At 43.7% G+C, this 16,828-nt stretch overlaps 1 protein-coding gene across 4 annotated transcripts in view; it reads right to left on the bottom strand.

The window, feature by feature from the left end:
- The window catches only part of ULK4 (unc-51 like kinase 4), a 941,213-nt gene that overhangs the window by 874,696 nt on the left and 49,689 nt on the right, over positions 1 to 16,828 (bottom strand). For all 4 annotated transcript variants that reach the window (XM_069730129.1, XM_069730128.1, XM_069730126.1 and 1 more), the window contains exons 6-8: positions 15,931 to 16,032; positions 7,650 to 7,727; positions 3,723 to 3,798 (exon numbers count right to left, since the gene is read on the bottom strand). In XM_069730129.1, the coding sequence (XP_069586230.1) occupies positions 3,723 to 3,798; positions 7,650 to 7,727; positions 15,931 to 16,032 (256 nt within the window). The remainder of the gene's footprint in view (positions 1 to 3,722; positions 3,799 to 7,649; positions 7,728 to 15,930; positions 16,033 to 16,828) is intronic.

Raw genomic sequence — 16,828 nt, 5'->3', positions numbered from 1 at the left:
CCATCTCAGACTGTGTAGAGTGGCGGTGGACAGCCTGAGTCTTCCGCCTAATTGCCCTTGAAGACTCCTCTCTGTATCCAAGACTTGGGCCTGCAACACTCGAGTGTGGAATTGAGCCCACTGGACAGCTGGTATGCAAGACGTTAGGGATCCCAGAAGGGACATAGCGTCTCTTAAAGTCAGATCTGGCTTCCTTGTTACCGTACTGACTTTGTGCACAATCCTCTGCTTTTTCTCTTCCGGAAGGAAACATTGTTGCTCTTCCGAATCTAGCTGAATACCTAGGAAAGTCTGAGTTGTTGATGGTTCGAGTCTTGACTTCTCCATATTGACTATCCAACCCAAGTCCTGTAAGGAAGATATTACATGATTTAGGCGAGTACTACACTGGCAAAAGGAATGCCCCACTACCAGGAAGTCATCCAAGTAGGGTATAATTAACGTATCCTGTTCTCTGACATAGGCCATTACTTCTGCCATGACTTTAGTAAACACCCTCGGTGCCATAGATAGACCAAAGGGCATTGCAGCAAACTGAAAGTGTCTGACCTGGTCGTTTAAGCGCACCGCCATTCTGAGGAATTGTTGATGATCCTGGTGAATGGGCAGATGGTAATACGCATCTTTTAAATCCAGGACTGTCATATAACATCTGGGAAAGAGAAGTTTAGTCGCCGTTTTAATAGATTCCATCTTAAAGGCATGATACTCTAGATGTTTGGTCAATCTCCGTAAGTTTATGATGGTTCGAAAGGATCCATCTGGCTTGGAGATTAAAAATAAAGGGGAATAGAACCCTTTCCCCTGCTGATGTTTTGGAACCTCCACTATGACTTTCTTCCGTCTTAACATTTGGACCTCTTTTTCAAGGGCCTTTTATTGGTCTAAGGAATCAGGGGCAGTCAAGATATAAAATTCAGAAGGTCTTTCCCGGAACTCTAATTTTAACCCTGAATTAATTATACCCAGAACCCAATTGCTCAAAGTTATTTTGGCCCACTGAGCATAGAAGTATTTTAACCTGCCCCCTACTGGAAGATCTTTATTAACGATAATTCCTTCTTCTTCTTGAGGAAGATGATGAAGCATTAAAGTCCGAACCTTTCTTTTTCGGGTCTGATGGTTCCCAGTCTCGGTTGTGGTAGGGTCTTCTGTATTGGAAGCGTCTCCTGAAGGTATTCCTAAAGGTAGAATTGAAAGCTTTAGGAAAACCTTTCTTCCTATCCTCAGCCTTAGCTAGGATATCATCCAATACCGGGCCAAACAGGTACTCACCCCTACACGGTATTGTACACAGTTTAGCTTTCGCCTGGGCATCCCCTTTCCAGGTCTTAAGCCATAGGGCTCGGCGAGCAGCGTTTGAGAGACCTGCTGATCTTGCCGCCAATTTTAAAGAATCCACTGATGCGTCCGCTAAATACGCCACCCCTTCACGTATTTGCGAAAGGGAGTTCAGCATCTTGTCTCTGGGCACCTTGGACTTCAGCTGTTCCTCCAGCTGGGATATCCACACCATGACGGATCTAGCCGTACACGTGCTAGAGATAGCAGGTTTGAACGCCCCCGCAGTTGATTCCCATACTTTTCTCAAAAACATGTCCGCCTTCCTATCTGACGGATCTTTCAGAAGGCCCACGTCCTCCAGCGGCAAAGTACCGGCTTTAGACATAGAAGCCACCGCTGCATCCACTTTCGGGACTTTCATCCACTCTGCCAGATCATTGTATTCACAGGGATACCTTCTTTTGGCTGATGACGGGAGGAAACCTTTATCCTGTTTATCCCATTCTCTCTTTATAAGAGTCTTAACCGTATCCACAACCGGGAATGCCTTACGACTCCTCTGGCACAAGCCCGCAAACATTATGTCCTGTGCGGACCTTGGTTCCTTGCTCTCTGCAACACCCATGGTAGCTCGGACTCCTTTAACTAACATGTCCATGTTATCCACCGAGAAACAAGGCCTTCCCTCTTCATCTGAGGAGGATGGAGATGAAGATCGGGAACATTCCCCTTCTTGCAGGGACAGACTAGATCCTGGCGATATGTCCCTGCCCGACCTTTCCTGGCGGCTGCCTCTAAGGGAATAGCTAATTTCCTCCCTGATGACCGCTCTAAGGTCTGATGACCGAAGGGGAGCTTCCTCTTCTAAGGTCTGAGAGATGCAAGCCTGACACAGCCTTTTGGTATAACTGTCAGGCATTGGAGTCATGCATAGAGCACATTGCTTGTGTTTAGATTTAGTGGTTTTTTTCCCCTAAAACAAAGCACAAATAACAGACCATATCAGCACCAGGTGTCTGGTTTAACACTCACCATAAGGCTGATTCTGTGAATACCGGTTCTGGAGGAGTAGGATCCAAATGTGACGCTGGGGCGCTCGCACGCTGCTGCCCCCGTACCACGCTGCTGCTTCTCCTTGAGCGCCCGCTAACGCTCTTACTGCGCTGCTCCGTTCCCTCTCCATGAGGGTGCTCGGCGTCCCCTACTGAGGACATGGCTGCACGCATCATTCCATAGGCGCCGCTCTTTTACAGCGCTGCAGCGCTCCTCCCCCGGCTTACCCCGGAAGTGTACCAACTACTTCCGGGTTCACCAGCGCCGGTGTGGACGCTGCACACCGCGCTCAACCGCGGACCAGGACGGCACTGCCCGACTCCTGGGACGCGCTCCTCATGGCCAGACGAGGGGGGGTCTGCACGCAGGACACCCCCGACGCTGCTTCCGAGCCCCCGATTCTGCCGTTCTTAGAAGATACCGCGCAGAGGCATGGAGGCCCGGGTAAGCTGCTGTCTGCAGGCTCCCGCCGTCCGGACAGGAACCCAAACTGGAGTGATGAGGGGGACCGCCCCTTTAAATCCTGTAGGTTCCTGTCCGGAAGGTGGGCGGATCCCCTCTCTCGTAAGGGTGCTGTCGTGGCGATAGGAAAAGAGACCCTGATTCCAGAGATGTGTCACTTAGTTTGCTGGGTGCAGCAGTTCTGACACAATCAGAGCCTTAGATGTAGCAGAGCTGAGAAAGCTGACCACACCAGGCTCTCTATGTACATTGTCCATTAACAGTAACTGCACTTTTAATTGACTTTTCAAAATAAACGGTCCTACATCTACACGAGGAATAACACTTCTTCTGGCCATTATATGACTTGTATCCATCATTTTTACCATGTTACCCCTCTGCAGACTCTCCCAATCTAATCTACAATTGACACAGAGCTGGTAGGGAGAGACTAGCTGCCAAGACGTCTCCCGTACACGGCACAGAACACAGAGAGGGTTTCCTTCTCTTCATTCCTTAATTAGTACACAGACGCAGCAGCAGCATGGAGGAAATTATACAGCAGTACTGAGCAGTGTACATGTGAATCCAGGTCTGAGGTGAGGTAAAAGACTTGTTACAAGGATCTTTGTGTTCTTTTGCCTCTTTCCTCTCACTGCTCCTTCTACCCCATCCCATTTATAATGGGCTGCTTGACTTGAAACCTCAAATATACTGGCTGGCTGTTTTGTCTGAGCAAGTTGGATTTGAGTTGTTTTTTTCAGAGTTGGATGACAAGTAAAAGAGGCATTTCTTTGATATGATAAATTACAAAGTTTTTCGTATTCACTTGCACTAATAATTGATAATCTGCAGAATGCCATTCTTTTCCACTACATGTTGATGACTTTTTAAAAATCCAATCCACATGCTTATTATATAGGATCAGCCTCTGCAGTACATACCTTTTCTGCGGGTCCTTTTGTAGTAAGCCACCGAGTAACGATTGGAACTCCAGAGATGGCTTGGCAGATGATGGTCCTTTTGGAAACATTTAGAAGTGTAAAAAAAAAAAAATAATAATAATAATAATAAAATAAAAAATGTAAAGCACTTTTGAATAAACAACAGTATTCTCACATAAAACTCATTGGATGGATGAAAAATAGAAGCAAAACAATACCTGATGAAAAATATACATAGAATGGTGCAAGTTCCCAGAACCTGGCGATTCTATAAAAAAATCCAAAATCCGAGAATGAGGCAGCGTACAAAAATAAAACTTTAATTTATTCCCCTTACAATGTTTCAGCCTTTCGCAAGCAAGACACACACATGTTATGCATCAGAATGGTAATACAGCTGAAACGCTGCAAGGGCTGAATAAATTAAGGTTTAAGTTTGGTGTGCGGCCTCATCCTTAATGATTGGATGGATACCAGGATGAGGAACAAATACCAGCCATATACCAAGATGGCTGCCATATGCCAGGATGGGGGAATATATACCAGTCATATACCAAGATGGATGCCATATGCCAGGATGGGGGAATTATATATACAGTACCAGTCATATACCAAGATGGATGCCATATGCCAGGATGAGGAACATATCCCAGTTACATACCAAGATGGGTGCCATATACCGGGATGGAGGAATATATATGCATGCTGTGGGCTTCATTTTCTCTGTCATGGCACACACTGCTCAGTGCGTGCAATTACAAAAGCTGACAGGGGAGCGGAGGTCTGGGGGGCACTATATGGGGCCATTATACTGTGGGTCACTATATGGGGCCATTATACTGTGGGTCACTATATGGGGCCATTATACTGTGGGTCACTATATGGGGCCATTATACTGTGGAGCACTATATGGAGCCTTTATACTGTGGGTCACTATATGGGGCCATTATACTGTGGGTCACTATATGGGGCCATTATACTGGGGGGCACTATATGGGGCCATTATACTGTGGGTCACTATATGGGGCCATTATACTGTGGGTCACTATATGGGGCCATTATACTGTGGGTCACTATATGGGGCCATTATACTGTGGGTCACTATATGGGGCCATTATACTGTGGGTCACTATATGGGGCCATTATACTGTGGAGCACTATATGGAGCCTTTATACTGTGGGTCACCATATGGGGCCTTTATACTGTGGGTCACCATATGGGGCCATTATACAGAGGTCTGGGCAACTCTTACTGACATCACCGCTCATCTCAGCTGCCGGGTCCCATGGGGCGCAGTAGGACCCGGAGAAGCTGCCGCTGCTACAGACTATGGAGCTCCATTCTCTGATCGAGGCTCCACAGCTTTTGGACATTGGATTCGGGTATCGTCATGGGAACGCCACGAACTACGTCGGACTTACATGGGAACATTTGTTTTCTAAAAAATTGGAGAATGAGGGACAGTGTCTTTATTTCTCTCGTTTTATTTTTTCAGGTTTTCATTTGTGGACTACGGTGGACCTTCTGCATGTTTTTGAAAAATAAATATGTAAACCAGGGAAAGTGTTGAGGAGCGTTTTTTCAAATAAAATGTATTTTTTGTGTGTTTTTTTCGTCTTGTAAACTGTGGTGTCTGTTCACATGGGGTGCATTTGTTTAGCGCTGGGCGGGCCCGCCTGATCTAATAGGAGGGTGTCACTACTAGGCCTGCCTGGATGCTGTGCATCTCCATTGTGTGAACAGCGCCACATACAAGTTTTTATGTGCAGCAATGTGCCAAGCAGCCACCCCCTCCATTAGTTTGGTAGCTGGTGAGTGGCTGCCTCATCGGTTATGCTGCACCTGTGTTGTTTCTATTTTAACCACATGGGTCCACTGCATCCTATTTGTTTGGAGGCCTAGGCAGGTAAGAACCTCTGCCGTGTTTTGCTGTTTTTTGAAAAATAAATAGGTAAACCAGGGAAAGTGTTGAGGAGCGTTTTTTCAAATAAAATGTATTTTTTGTGTGTTTTTTTTCCCCCAGTGGGTTAGTAATGGGGGTGTCTGATAGACATTTCTCGACTACTAACATCAGGGCTTGATGCCAGATGCGATTTTTAACAATACACAGCTGTCATAAACACCGACTGCCATTACCCCGATTGCCACAGCACCAAGAAATCGGGAAGAGCAGGGTAAAGCGCCAGAATTGGCACATCTAATGTGATGCGCCAATTCTGGGGTGAATGCGGGCTGGTATTTTTGGGCTGGGAAGGGCCTAATAGTCAGGGACTGAGACCAGTCTAATAATAATAGTGCCCAGCTGTCTGCTTTACATTGGCTGGTTACTAAAAATAAAGAGGGACCCCACGTCATTTATTTTTCATTCATTAGGGTAAACACCCTTTAGTGCCACATAAAAGTTTATTATATGTAGGGGGCTTGTGAAATTATAAATCTACAGGATGCTAATCTACTCCCATAGAAGTGGACTGAACAGAATTACACATTTCTAAGGGCGCAGTGGTGTAATGTGTGACACTGCTGTGTCCACTTCTATGGGAGCAGAGAAGTAATGTGTGACACCATCCGTCCACTTCTATGGGAACAGTGGTGTAATGCGTGACCCTGCTCGGTCCATTTCTATGGGAACAGTGGTGTAATGTGTGACCCCGCTCTGTTTACTTCTATGGGATTAGTAATATAGTGGAAAGCGGTGTCATACAGTACACCACTGCTCCCATGGAAGTGGACGCAGTGGGGTCACAGCTTACATATATTAGATACTGCATATCTAATCCCATCCTGTGTGATACACTCTGTTGAGCTCAATATCTATTCCCATCATGTGATAAACTACATTTAGCTCTGTATTTAACCCCAGCTTGTTACTCTAATCATACATAACTGCGCACGTGATACACTCCACGTATCTAACCCCAGCTTATCATAAAGCAAGCTGCACCAATTAAAAAAATGGGTGCTGCCGAAAAGTGGAAATACCAAACCTTTTTAAATTGTTTTATTATTTTGAAATAAATGTGTTTTTTGATGGCACATTCTCTTTAACACTCTGTTAACCATCTAGATGTAGTCAATATTGACAGCATTATCTAAAGGGTTAAATGTCCATGGTCGGTGCCAATGTGACTGATGCAGTAGGGTGTCAGCTACAGTGTACAGCTGCTGCATTTTCAGCCATCGGAGGACGCTATTCACGGATATCGCAGGTCAGTTTTAATGAGATAACAGCTTTTTGGCCCCTAGATGCAAACAAGAATGTTTCATTCAGTGAAATCAAGCAAAGATCTTGAAAAAAGGGAGGAATTTAAAAATGTATGTAAAGGGGCGTCCACCATCCCCAAAATGGATTTTAAATGGGCTACACAGTGTTGTAGGGACTTATCCCCTAACAACCATATTGGCACGGTACCTTAATACACCTGGAAGTGCAGCGAGTGGCATCGGAGGAAAGAAGGTAAGGGGGGAACCGCGCGGGGCCGTGCACACATGTCGGCAGCATTCAGATAGTGAGCACTGCCAATCAGAAGCGGTCCCACTATGCAAATGAGGAGGCGGAATGGCACCAAAGCCTCCCTATTTGCATATGAATTAAAAGCTATTTTTTTTCGGGTACTGGACCAGTACCAGGACTAACTACATTGCTGAACATATCTAAAGTCTGTAAGATATAATATAACCCCTACTGGAAACAATCGAGAAAAGGTTTAAAAAAAAAAAAAACACACGAAAAGCACTCAAACTAGACCAGAAGAAGCAAATGTGGAGGTCCCGCAACTCGTCTCCATAGTTTAGACAGAAAATAAAGTTTCTAAATGACAAACTTCTCTCGTATTCTGGTCCAAAAAAATGAGTCATGTCCTCCACTAAGGCTTCTCACTATAAATAAGAAGAATAACCAAATGAAATAATCTGGAACACCGTACCTTGTGGTGGACTAAAATTCTCGTTTACAATTTTCTCTATCAATTCTGAGAAGCTTTCAGAGAAAAATGGGGGTCGCCCTGCAATAAAATTAATAGACATTAAAATGTTAGAGCACAAACAGGTAAAGTTTTGAAATGGTGGTTAAGATGGTGGCAAAAGCGGTCCATAAACTTTCATAAAAGCCAGGTAAAGATATCATGTATAGTAGGCCAACATCTGCTATAGAAGTAACTGAGCGTTAGGCACATCGCAATCCACCATGGCGGATCCCTTGTATCTCCCTGCGCTGTGTGGCACGGCCTTGCGTCTTATTCCACTCTCTCATGTCTCATTTTTCCCTGACCACCTTGCCGTTCTCGTTTGCCCTGTGAAATGCATGCGACTTTATCAATTAAGGTGACAACTTGATAATCGCTGCCTTGACCGGTAACTGGGCTTTTATTACACATATCAGTAAATAGAGGGAGATATCAATTATAATTGGGGGGGGAGGGGGCACTTTAATTTTGGACTAACACTTCTTTTCACTGTAATAAATGAAATGTACAATATTTCGTAAAATGTACTGTACATACATTTGACACTAGAAGGTTACATACACTATACAAAAAGACAAATATGCATTTTTTTTCTCAATATCTGACATTAAATCAGAATAAACTTTTCCGTTTTAGGTCAATTAGGATTATCATAATTAATTAATAATTGCCAGAATAATTAGAGAGAGAATGTTTTAAGGCATTCTTATTACTTACTCCAAAGTCAAAAGTTTACATACACTAAGACTACTATGTCTTTAAACAGTTCTGGCCCACCCATTTGACGATGTCATGTGTTTGGAAGCTTCAGATTTAATTAGAGACACACCTGTGGATGTATTTTAATGCACACCTGAAAAACACTGCTTCTTCGTGTAGCATCATGGGAAAGTCTCAAAAAAAATCAGTCAAGATATCAGGAAGAGAATTGTGGACTTGCACAAGTCTGGCTCAGCCTTGGGTACAATTTCAAGAAATCTGAAGGTGTCTCGTTCATCTGTATAAACTATTATACACAAGTACAACAAGATGGAAATGTCTAGCCATAAAACATCTCAGGAAGGAGACAGGTTCTGTGTCCCAGAGATGAACGTGCTTTGGTCCGACATGTGCATATCAACCCAAGGGCAAAAGCAAAAGACCTTGGAAAGATGATGGTGAAACGAAACGAGTACTGTATCAACATGGGCTGAAAGGCTCCTCTGTTAGGAAGAAGCCATTACTCCAAAAGAAACATAAAAAAGCCAGATTAATTTTTACAAATGGACATAGAAACAAAGACCATACTTTTTTGGAGATCTGTTCTGTGGTCTGATGAAATTAAAATAGAACTTTTTGGGCATAATGAACACTGTTACGTTCCGAGGAAAAAGGGAGAAGTTTGGAAGCCTAAGAACACCATCCCAACTGTGAAACACGAGGGTGGCACCATCATGATGTGGGGTGTTTTGTTACAGGAGGAACTGGTGCATTTCACAAAATAGATGGCATCATGAGAAAAGAAGATTATGTGACAATACTGAAGCAACAGCTCAACACATCAGCAGGAAGTTAAAGCTTGGGTGGAAATGGGTCTTCCATATGGACAATGACCCGAAGCATACTGTCAAAATGGTAACAAAGTGGCTTAAGGAAAACAAAGTCAATGTTTTGGAGTGGCCCTCACAAAGCCCTGATCTCAATCATATTGAAAATGTATGGGCAAAGCTGAAAAGGCAGGAGCGAGCAAGGCGACCTACAAACCTGGATCAGTTACATCAGTTTTGTCAGGAGGAATGGGAATGCCAACCAACTATTGTGAGAAGCTTGTGGAAGGATACCCCAAACGTTTGACCCAAGTCATTTTAAGGGAATTGGAACCAAATACTAATGAAAACTTTTGACTTTGCAGTAAGTAATAAAAATGCCTTAAAACATTCTCGCTCTCATTATTCTGGCATTTGGCAAATATTAATAACTAGCTGAAGAGCCCGGCATTGTAACTAACTGTGTTTAGTTATAACAAATTATAATGATTATATTGCACGTAAAAACATTATATATTATATATTCAACACTTCAGATATGCAACACAAATTAACTAAATGATAACCCATGTATTGATAGTATTTAATTCACACTCCCCTTCCATATACAATTGGAAACACTTGATCCCAAGAGAAATTGCACTAATTGCAATAAAGCGTATCATATACACAGCCTATTTCTTGTGCAGCACCACACTGTTCTCCTTTAGGCCGGCTTCACACTCAGCGTATGAAAATACGGTCCGTATATTACGGCCGTAATACGTTGAAATGTCCCGAAAATAGTGGTCCGTAGCTCCTCCGTAGGCAGGGTGTGTCAGCGTTTTTTGCGCATGGCATCCTCCGTATGTAATCCGTATGGCATCCGTACTGCGTGGTTTTCTCGCAGGCTTGCAAAACCAACATACCGCTATAGAAATGATCCATGTGTCCCAAAAAGAAAAAAAAAAATATATATATATACACTGTCTATATATATATACACTGTCTATATATATATATATATATATATATATATATATATATATATATATATATATATATATATATATATATATATATATATATATATATATATATGTCATTAGACACATATATGTATATATATTAATATTTATTCCAGCGCTATACAGCTTGAAAGCCGGTAATTCAATTACCGGCTTTTTCTTTCTCCTTCCTAAAACCCGACATGATTTGAGACATGGTTTACATACAGTAAACCATGTCTTCTCTCCATTTTTTTTGCAGATTCTACACTACTAATGTCAGTAGAGTGTATCTGCAAAATTTGGCCGTTCTAGCTCTTAAAATAAAGGGTTAAATGGCGGAAAAAATTGGCGTGGGCTCCCGCGCAATTTTCTCCGCCAGAGTAGTAAAGCCAGTGACTGAGGGCAGATATTAATAGCCTGGAGAGGGTCCATGGTTATTGCCCCCCCCCCTGGCTAAAAATATCTGCCCCAGCCACCCCAGAAAAGGCACATCTGGAAGATGCGCCTATTCTGGCACTTGGCCACTCTCTTCCCATTCCCGTGTAGCGGTGGGATATGGGGTAATGAAGGGTTAATGCCACCTTGCTATTGTAAGGTGACATTAAGCCTAATTAATAATGGAGAGGCGTCAATTATGACACCTATCCATTATTAATCCAATTGTAGTAAAGGGTTAAATAAAACACAAACACATTATTTAAAATTATTTTAATGAAATAAAAACAATGGTTGTTGGAGTATTTTATTCTACGCCCAATCCAGTCACTGAAGACCCTCGTTCTGTGAAAGAAAAAACATAATAAACCAACAATATACTTACCCTCCGCAGATCTGTAACGTCCAACGATGTAAATCCTTCTGAAGGGGTTAAAACCTTTTGCAGCAAGGAGCTTTGCTAATGCAGGCTACTCCTCGCTGCAAAACCCCGGGGAATGAGTCTAAATATAGATCAATGAGCTATATTTAGCTTCATTTGCGGTGAGGCGCCCTCTGCTGGATGTTCATAGATCGTGGGAACTTTCCTAAAAAGCCTGGGAGCCTGGGAGCTTTCTAGGAAAGTTCCCACGATGTGTTTGTGTTTTATTTAACCCTTTACTACAATTGGATTAATAATGGATAGGTGTCATAATTGACGCCTCTCCATTATTAATTAGGCTTAATGTCACCTTACAATAGCAAGGTGGCATTAACCCTTCATTACCCCATATCCCACCGCTACACGGGAATGGGAAGAGAGTGGCCAAGTGCCAGAATAGGCGCATCTTCCAGATGTGCCTTTTCTGGGGTGGCTGGGGGCAGATATTTTTAGCCAGGGGGGGGGGCCAATAACCATGGACCCTCTCCAGGCTATTAATATCTGCCCTCAGTCACTGGCTTTACTACTCTGGCGGAGAAAATTGCGCGGGAGCCCACGCCAATTTTTTCCGCCATTTAACCCTTTATTTTAAGAGCTAGAACGGCCAAATTTTGCAGATACACTCTACTGACATTAGTAGTGTGGAATCTGCAAAAAAAATGGAGAGAAGACATGGTTTACTGTATGTAAACCATGTCTCAAATCATGTCGGGTTTTAGGAAGGAGAAAGAAAAAGCCGGTAATTGAATTACCGACTTTCAAGCTGTATAGCGCTGGAATAAATATTAATATATATACATATATGTGTCTCACTGACATATATATATATATATATATATATATATATATATATATATATATATATATATATATATATATACCTATTCTATGTGTACACATTTATTCTACCTATTCTACTGTAAGCTGTCAGTGTGATTTTACTGTACACCGCACTGAATTACCGGCATTTCTCTCTAACAGCGCTGCGTATTTCTCGCAAGTCACACTGCTTGTCCGTGTGTAATCCGTATTTTTCACGCTTCCATAGACTTTCATTGGCGTATTTCTTGCGCAGTACGGTGACAAACGCAGCATGCTGAGATTTTGTACGGCTGTAGAAAGCCGTATAATACTGATCAGTAAAATACGGCAGATAGGAGCAGGGGCATAGAGAATAATTGTGCCGTATTTTTTGCGAGTTTTACGGACGTAGTTTCTGCGCTCTTACGTCCGTAAAACTCGCACGTGTGAAGCCGGCCTTAGACCTCGCTCACACTTTATTTGGTCAGTATTTTTCCTCAGTATTTGTAAGCTAAAACTTGGAGTAAAACAATCAGAGGAAAAGTATATAAGAAACACGTCACCACTTCTGTATTTTTCTCCCACTCGTGGTTTTGGCTTATAAATACTGAGGTAAAATACTTACCAAATGATGAACGTGTGAATGTGGCCTTATACACAGCCTCCACCTGCAGTGCCTCACTCTTCTCTATACACAGCCTCATACTGCAGCTGCACCTCACTCCTCTCATTTTCCTCCTCACACGTGCACAGCAACTTCCTGTTATGAGCACAGCGGTGTAATCCATGAAGCTCCTCCATTTCCCTTGATGTTATGCCTCACAGGAGAAACTCCATTCTAGACACAGCTATGTGGAGTGGGCGTGGCTAGATAAATACACACAAACACACATACATACATACACTCAGATGTATATATATATATATATATATATACTAGACGGCGGCCCGATTCTAACGCATCGGGTATTCTAGAATATGCATGTCCCCGTAGTATATGGACAATGATGATTCCAGAATTCGCGGCACACTGTGCCCGTCGCTGATTGGTCGAGGCAACCTTTATGACATCATCGTCGCCATGGCAACCATTATGACATCTACGTCGATACTGTGCCCGTCGCTGAATCAGAAACGTGAGATGTCTACGTCCTTTATGATATCATCGTCGCTGTGCCCGTTGCTGATTGGTCGGGCCGGGATTTCCAGGACAGACAGACAGACAGACGGAAAAACCCTTAGACAATTATATATATAGACTAGATTGTGGCCCGATTCTAACGCATCGGGTTTTCTAGAATATGCATGTCCCCGTAGTATATGGACAATCATGATTCCAGAATTCGCGGCAGACTGTGCCCGTCGCTGATTGGTCGAGGCAACCTTTATGACATCATCGTCACCATGGCAACCATTATGACATCGTCGCTGTGCCCGTCGCTGATTGGTCGAGGCCGCCAGACCTCAACCAATCAGAGACGCGGGATTTCCAGGACAGACAGACAGACGGAAAAACCCTTAGACAATTTTATATATATATCCTATATCCTTATATATATATAAAATTGTCTAAGGGTTTTTCCGTCTGTCTGTCTGTCCTGGAAATCCCGCGTCTCTGATTGGTTGAGGTCTGGCGGCCTCGACCAATCAGCGACGGGCACAGCGACGATGTCATAATGGTTGCCATGGTGACGATGATGTCATAAAGGTTGCCTCGACCAATCAGCGACGGGCACAGTCTGCCGCGAATTCTGGAATCATGATTGTCCATATACTACGGGGACATGCATATTCTAGAAAACCCGATGCGTTAGAATCGGGCCACAATCTAGTCTATATATATAATTGTCTAAGGGTTTTTCTGTCTGTCTGTCTGTCTGTCCTGGAAATCCCGGCTCTCTGATTGGTTGAGGCCGCCAGGCCTCGACCAATCAGCGACGAGCACAGCGACGATGATGTCATAAAGGACGTAGATATCCCGCGTCTCTGATTGGTCGAAGCCTAGCGGCCTCGACCAATCAGCAACGGGCACAGCGACGACGACGTCATAAAGGATGTAGAAATCCCACGTTTCTGATTCAGCGACGGGCCCAGTATCGACGTAGATGTCATAATGGTTGCCATGGCGACGATGATGTCATAAAGGTTGCCTCGACCAATTAGCGACGGGCACAGTCTGCCGCGAATTCTGGAATCATCATTGTCCATATACTACGGGGACATGCATATTCTAGAATACCCGATGCGTTAGAGTCGGGCCACAATCTAATATATATATATATTAGATTGTGGCCCGACTCTAACGCATCGGGTATTCTAGAATATGCATGTCCCCGTAGTATATATCTATATAATTGTCTAAGGGTTTTTCCGTCTGTCTGTCTGTCTTTCTGTCTGTCTGTCTGTCCTGGAAATCCCGGCTCTCTGATTGGTCGAGGCCGCCAGGCCTCGACCAATCAGAGACCGGCACAGCATCGACGTAGAAATCCCGCGTCTCTGATTGGTCGAGGACGCCAGGTCTCGACCAATCAGCAACGGGCACAGCGACGATGATGTCATAAAGGACGTAGACATCCCACGTTTCTGATTCAGCGACGGGCACAGTATCGACGTAGATGTCATAATGGTTGCCATGGCGACGATGATGTCATAAAGGTTGCCTCGACCAATCAGCGACGGGCACAGTCTGCCGCGAATTCTGGAATCATCATTGTCCATATACTACGGGGACATGCATATTCTAGAATACCCGATGCGTTAGAATCGGGCCACAATCTAGTATATATATAATTGTCTAAGGGTTTTTCCGTCTGTCTGTCTGTCTGTCCTGGAAATCCCGCGTCTCTGATTGGTCGAGGCCGCCAGGCCTCGTCCAATCAGAGACCGGCACAGCATCGACGTAGAAATCCCGCGTCTCTGATTGGTCGAGGCCGCCAGGCCTCGACCAATTAGCAACGGGCACAGCGACGATTATGTCATAATGGTTGCCATGGCGACGATGATGTCATAAAGGTTGCTTCGACCAATCAGCGACGGGCACAGTCTGCCGCAAATTCTGGAATCATCATTGTCCATTTACTACGGGGACATGCATATTCTAGAATACCCGATGCGTTAGAATCGGGCCACAATCTAGTATATATATAATTGTCTAAGGGTTTTTACGTCTGTCTGTCTTTCTGTCTGTCTGTCTGTCCTGGAAATCCCGCCTCTCTGATTGGTCGAGGCCGCCAGCGACGGGCACAGCGACGATGATGTCATAAAGGACGTAGACATCCCGCGTCTATGTCTATCCCGCCAGGCCTCGACCAATCAGCAACGGGCACAGCGACGATGATGTCATAATGGTTGCCATGGCGACGATGATGTCATAAAGGTTGCTTCGACCAATCAGCGACGGGCACAGTCTGCCGCAAATTCTGGAATCATCATTGTCCATTTACTACGGGGACATGCATATTCTAGAATACCCGATGCGTTAGAATCGGGCCACAATCTAGTATATATATAATTGTCTAAGGGTTTTTACGTCTGTCTGTCTTTCTGTCTGTCTGTCTGTCTGTCCTGGAAATCCCGCCTCTCTGATTGGTCGAGGCCGCCAGCGACGGGCACAGCGACGATGATGTCATAAAGGACGTAGACATCCCGCGTCTATGTCTATCCCGCCAGGCCTCGACCAATCAGCAACGGGCACAGCGACGATGATGTCATAATGGTTGCCATGGCGACGAAGATGTCATAAAGGTTGCCTTGACCAATCAGCGACGGGCACAGTCTGCTGCGAACTCTGGAATCATCATTGTCCATATACTACGGGGACATGCATATTCTAGAATACCCGATGCGTTAGAATCGGGCCACAATCTAGTATATATATATATATATATTGTGGTAATCCTAGTTGACCTAAAACGGGAAGGGTTCATTCTGATTGTGAGATACTGAGAAGAACATGCATATGTGTATTTTTATATAGGCTATGTAAGCTTCTAGGTTCAACTGTAAATTCAGCATTCACATACTCACATATAGTGATTAAGAGACACAAAATTGTGTTTCATGTAACTTACCAGTGAACATTTCATAAAAGATACATCCTAAAGACCAAAGATCGCTCGATATGGAGAAATCTGCACCCTTGATTATTTCTGGGGCGGCATAAACTGGAGATCCTAAAAAAGAAAACCCAATGTATTACATACACTACAGTGAACAAAACAGATAGCAGAGCTAGAATAAAATTCCCTTTTAGGTGAAGTTCACACTCGTGTCTGGTGCCAGTGCCAGATTTGTAGGCCGGGCAGGAGCCACCTGTCAGTAAGTGTCTGTACCGTCACAGATCGTGTACAGGTCCATAGACTCACTACTGTGCCTGCAAACTGCTTTGAACATGCAGATCATATGGGCATTTATACGCAATAATGATATTCACTAAATTATATAATAAAAAATAAAATTATGATGATATGAGAGCTTTTCTTTGGTTTACATATTCATCTATGGACAAAGACACATTTGAGCATTTAGCCTGGTTGTATTATTATTTTTTTTTATTTTTGCGTAACAGATTCGGACATGGAGCACAGTGTGACCTTCTTAGACATTTATTTAATTTGCTAAAAGGCTTATCTTGGATTATTGAAAAACTAGCAGGAAAGTGGCATAAAATAAAAAAATAAGCACTACTTACCTATACATTGCCACATCACACCTGCAGCAATGACGTGTTCATCATTCATGATATCTATACAGCCATCAAGGACCTCAGCGGTCATGTGACATATTAACCAGTGTGACTGCTGACGCCAAAGACTAGCTGCAGCAGTCAGATGACCGACGGGCGTGAAGTCACAAGTAATGGAGACCATCAGAGCGGTAAGGTATTCATTACTTAGGGAATAGTTATTTGTACAAATTCCTGGCCTTAGATTGATGGAATTTAAAGAGCTTGTCAAAATCAATTTTGAA

Source organism: Ranitomeya imitator, chromosome 6, assembly GCF_032444005.1.
Source record: "Ranitomeya imitator isolate aRanImi1 chromosome 6, aRanImi1.pri, whole genome shotgun sequence".
NCBI classification, from domain to species: Eukaryota; Metazoa; Chordata; class Amphibia; order Anura; family Dendrobatidae; genus Ranitomeya; species Ranitomeya imitator.
This window is presented reverse-complemented; position numbering and strand designations above follow the sequence as displayed.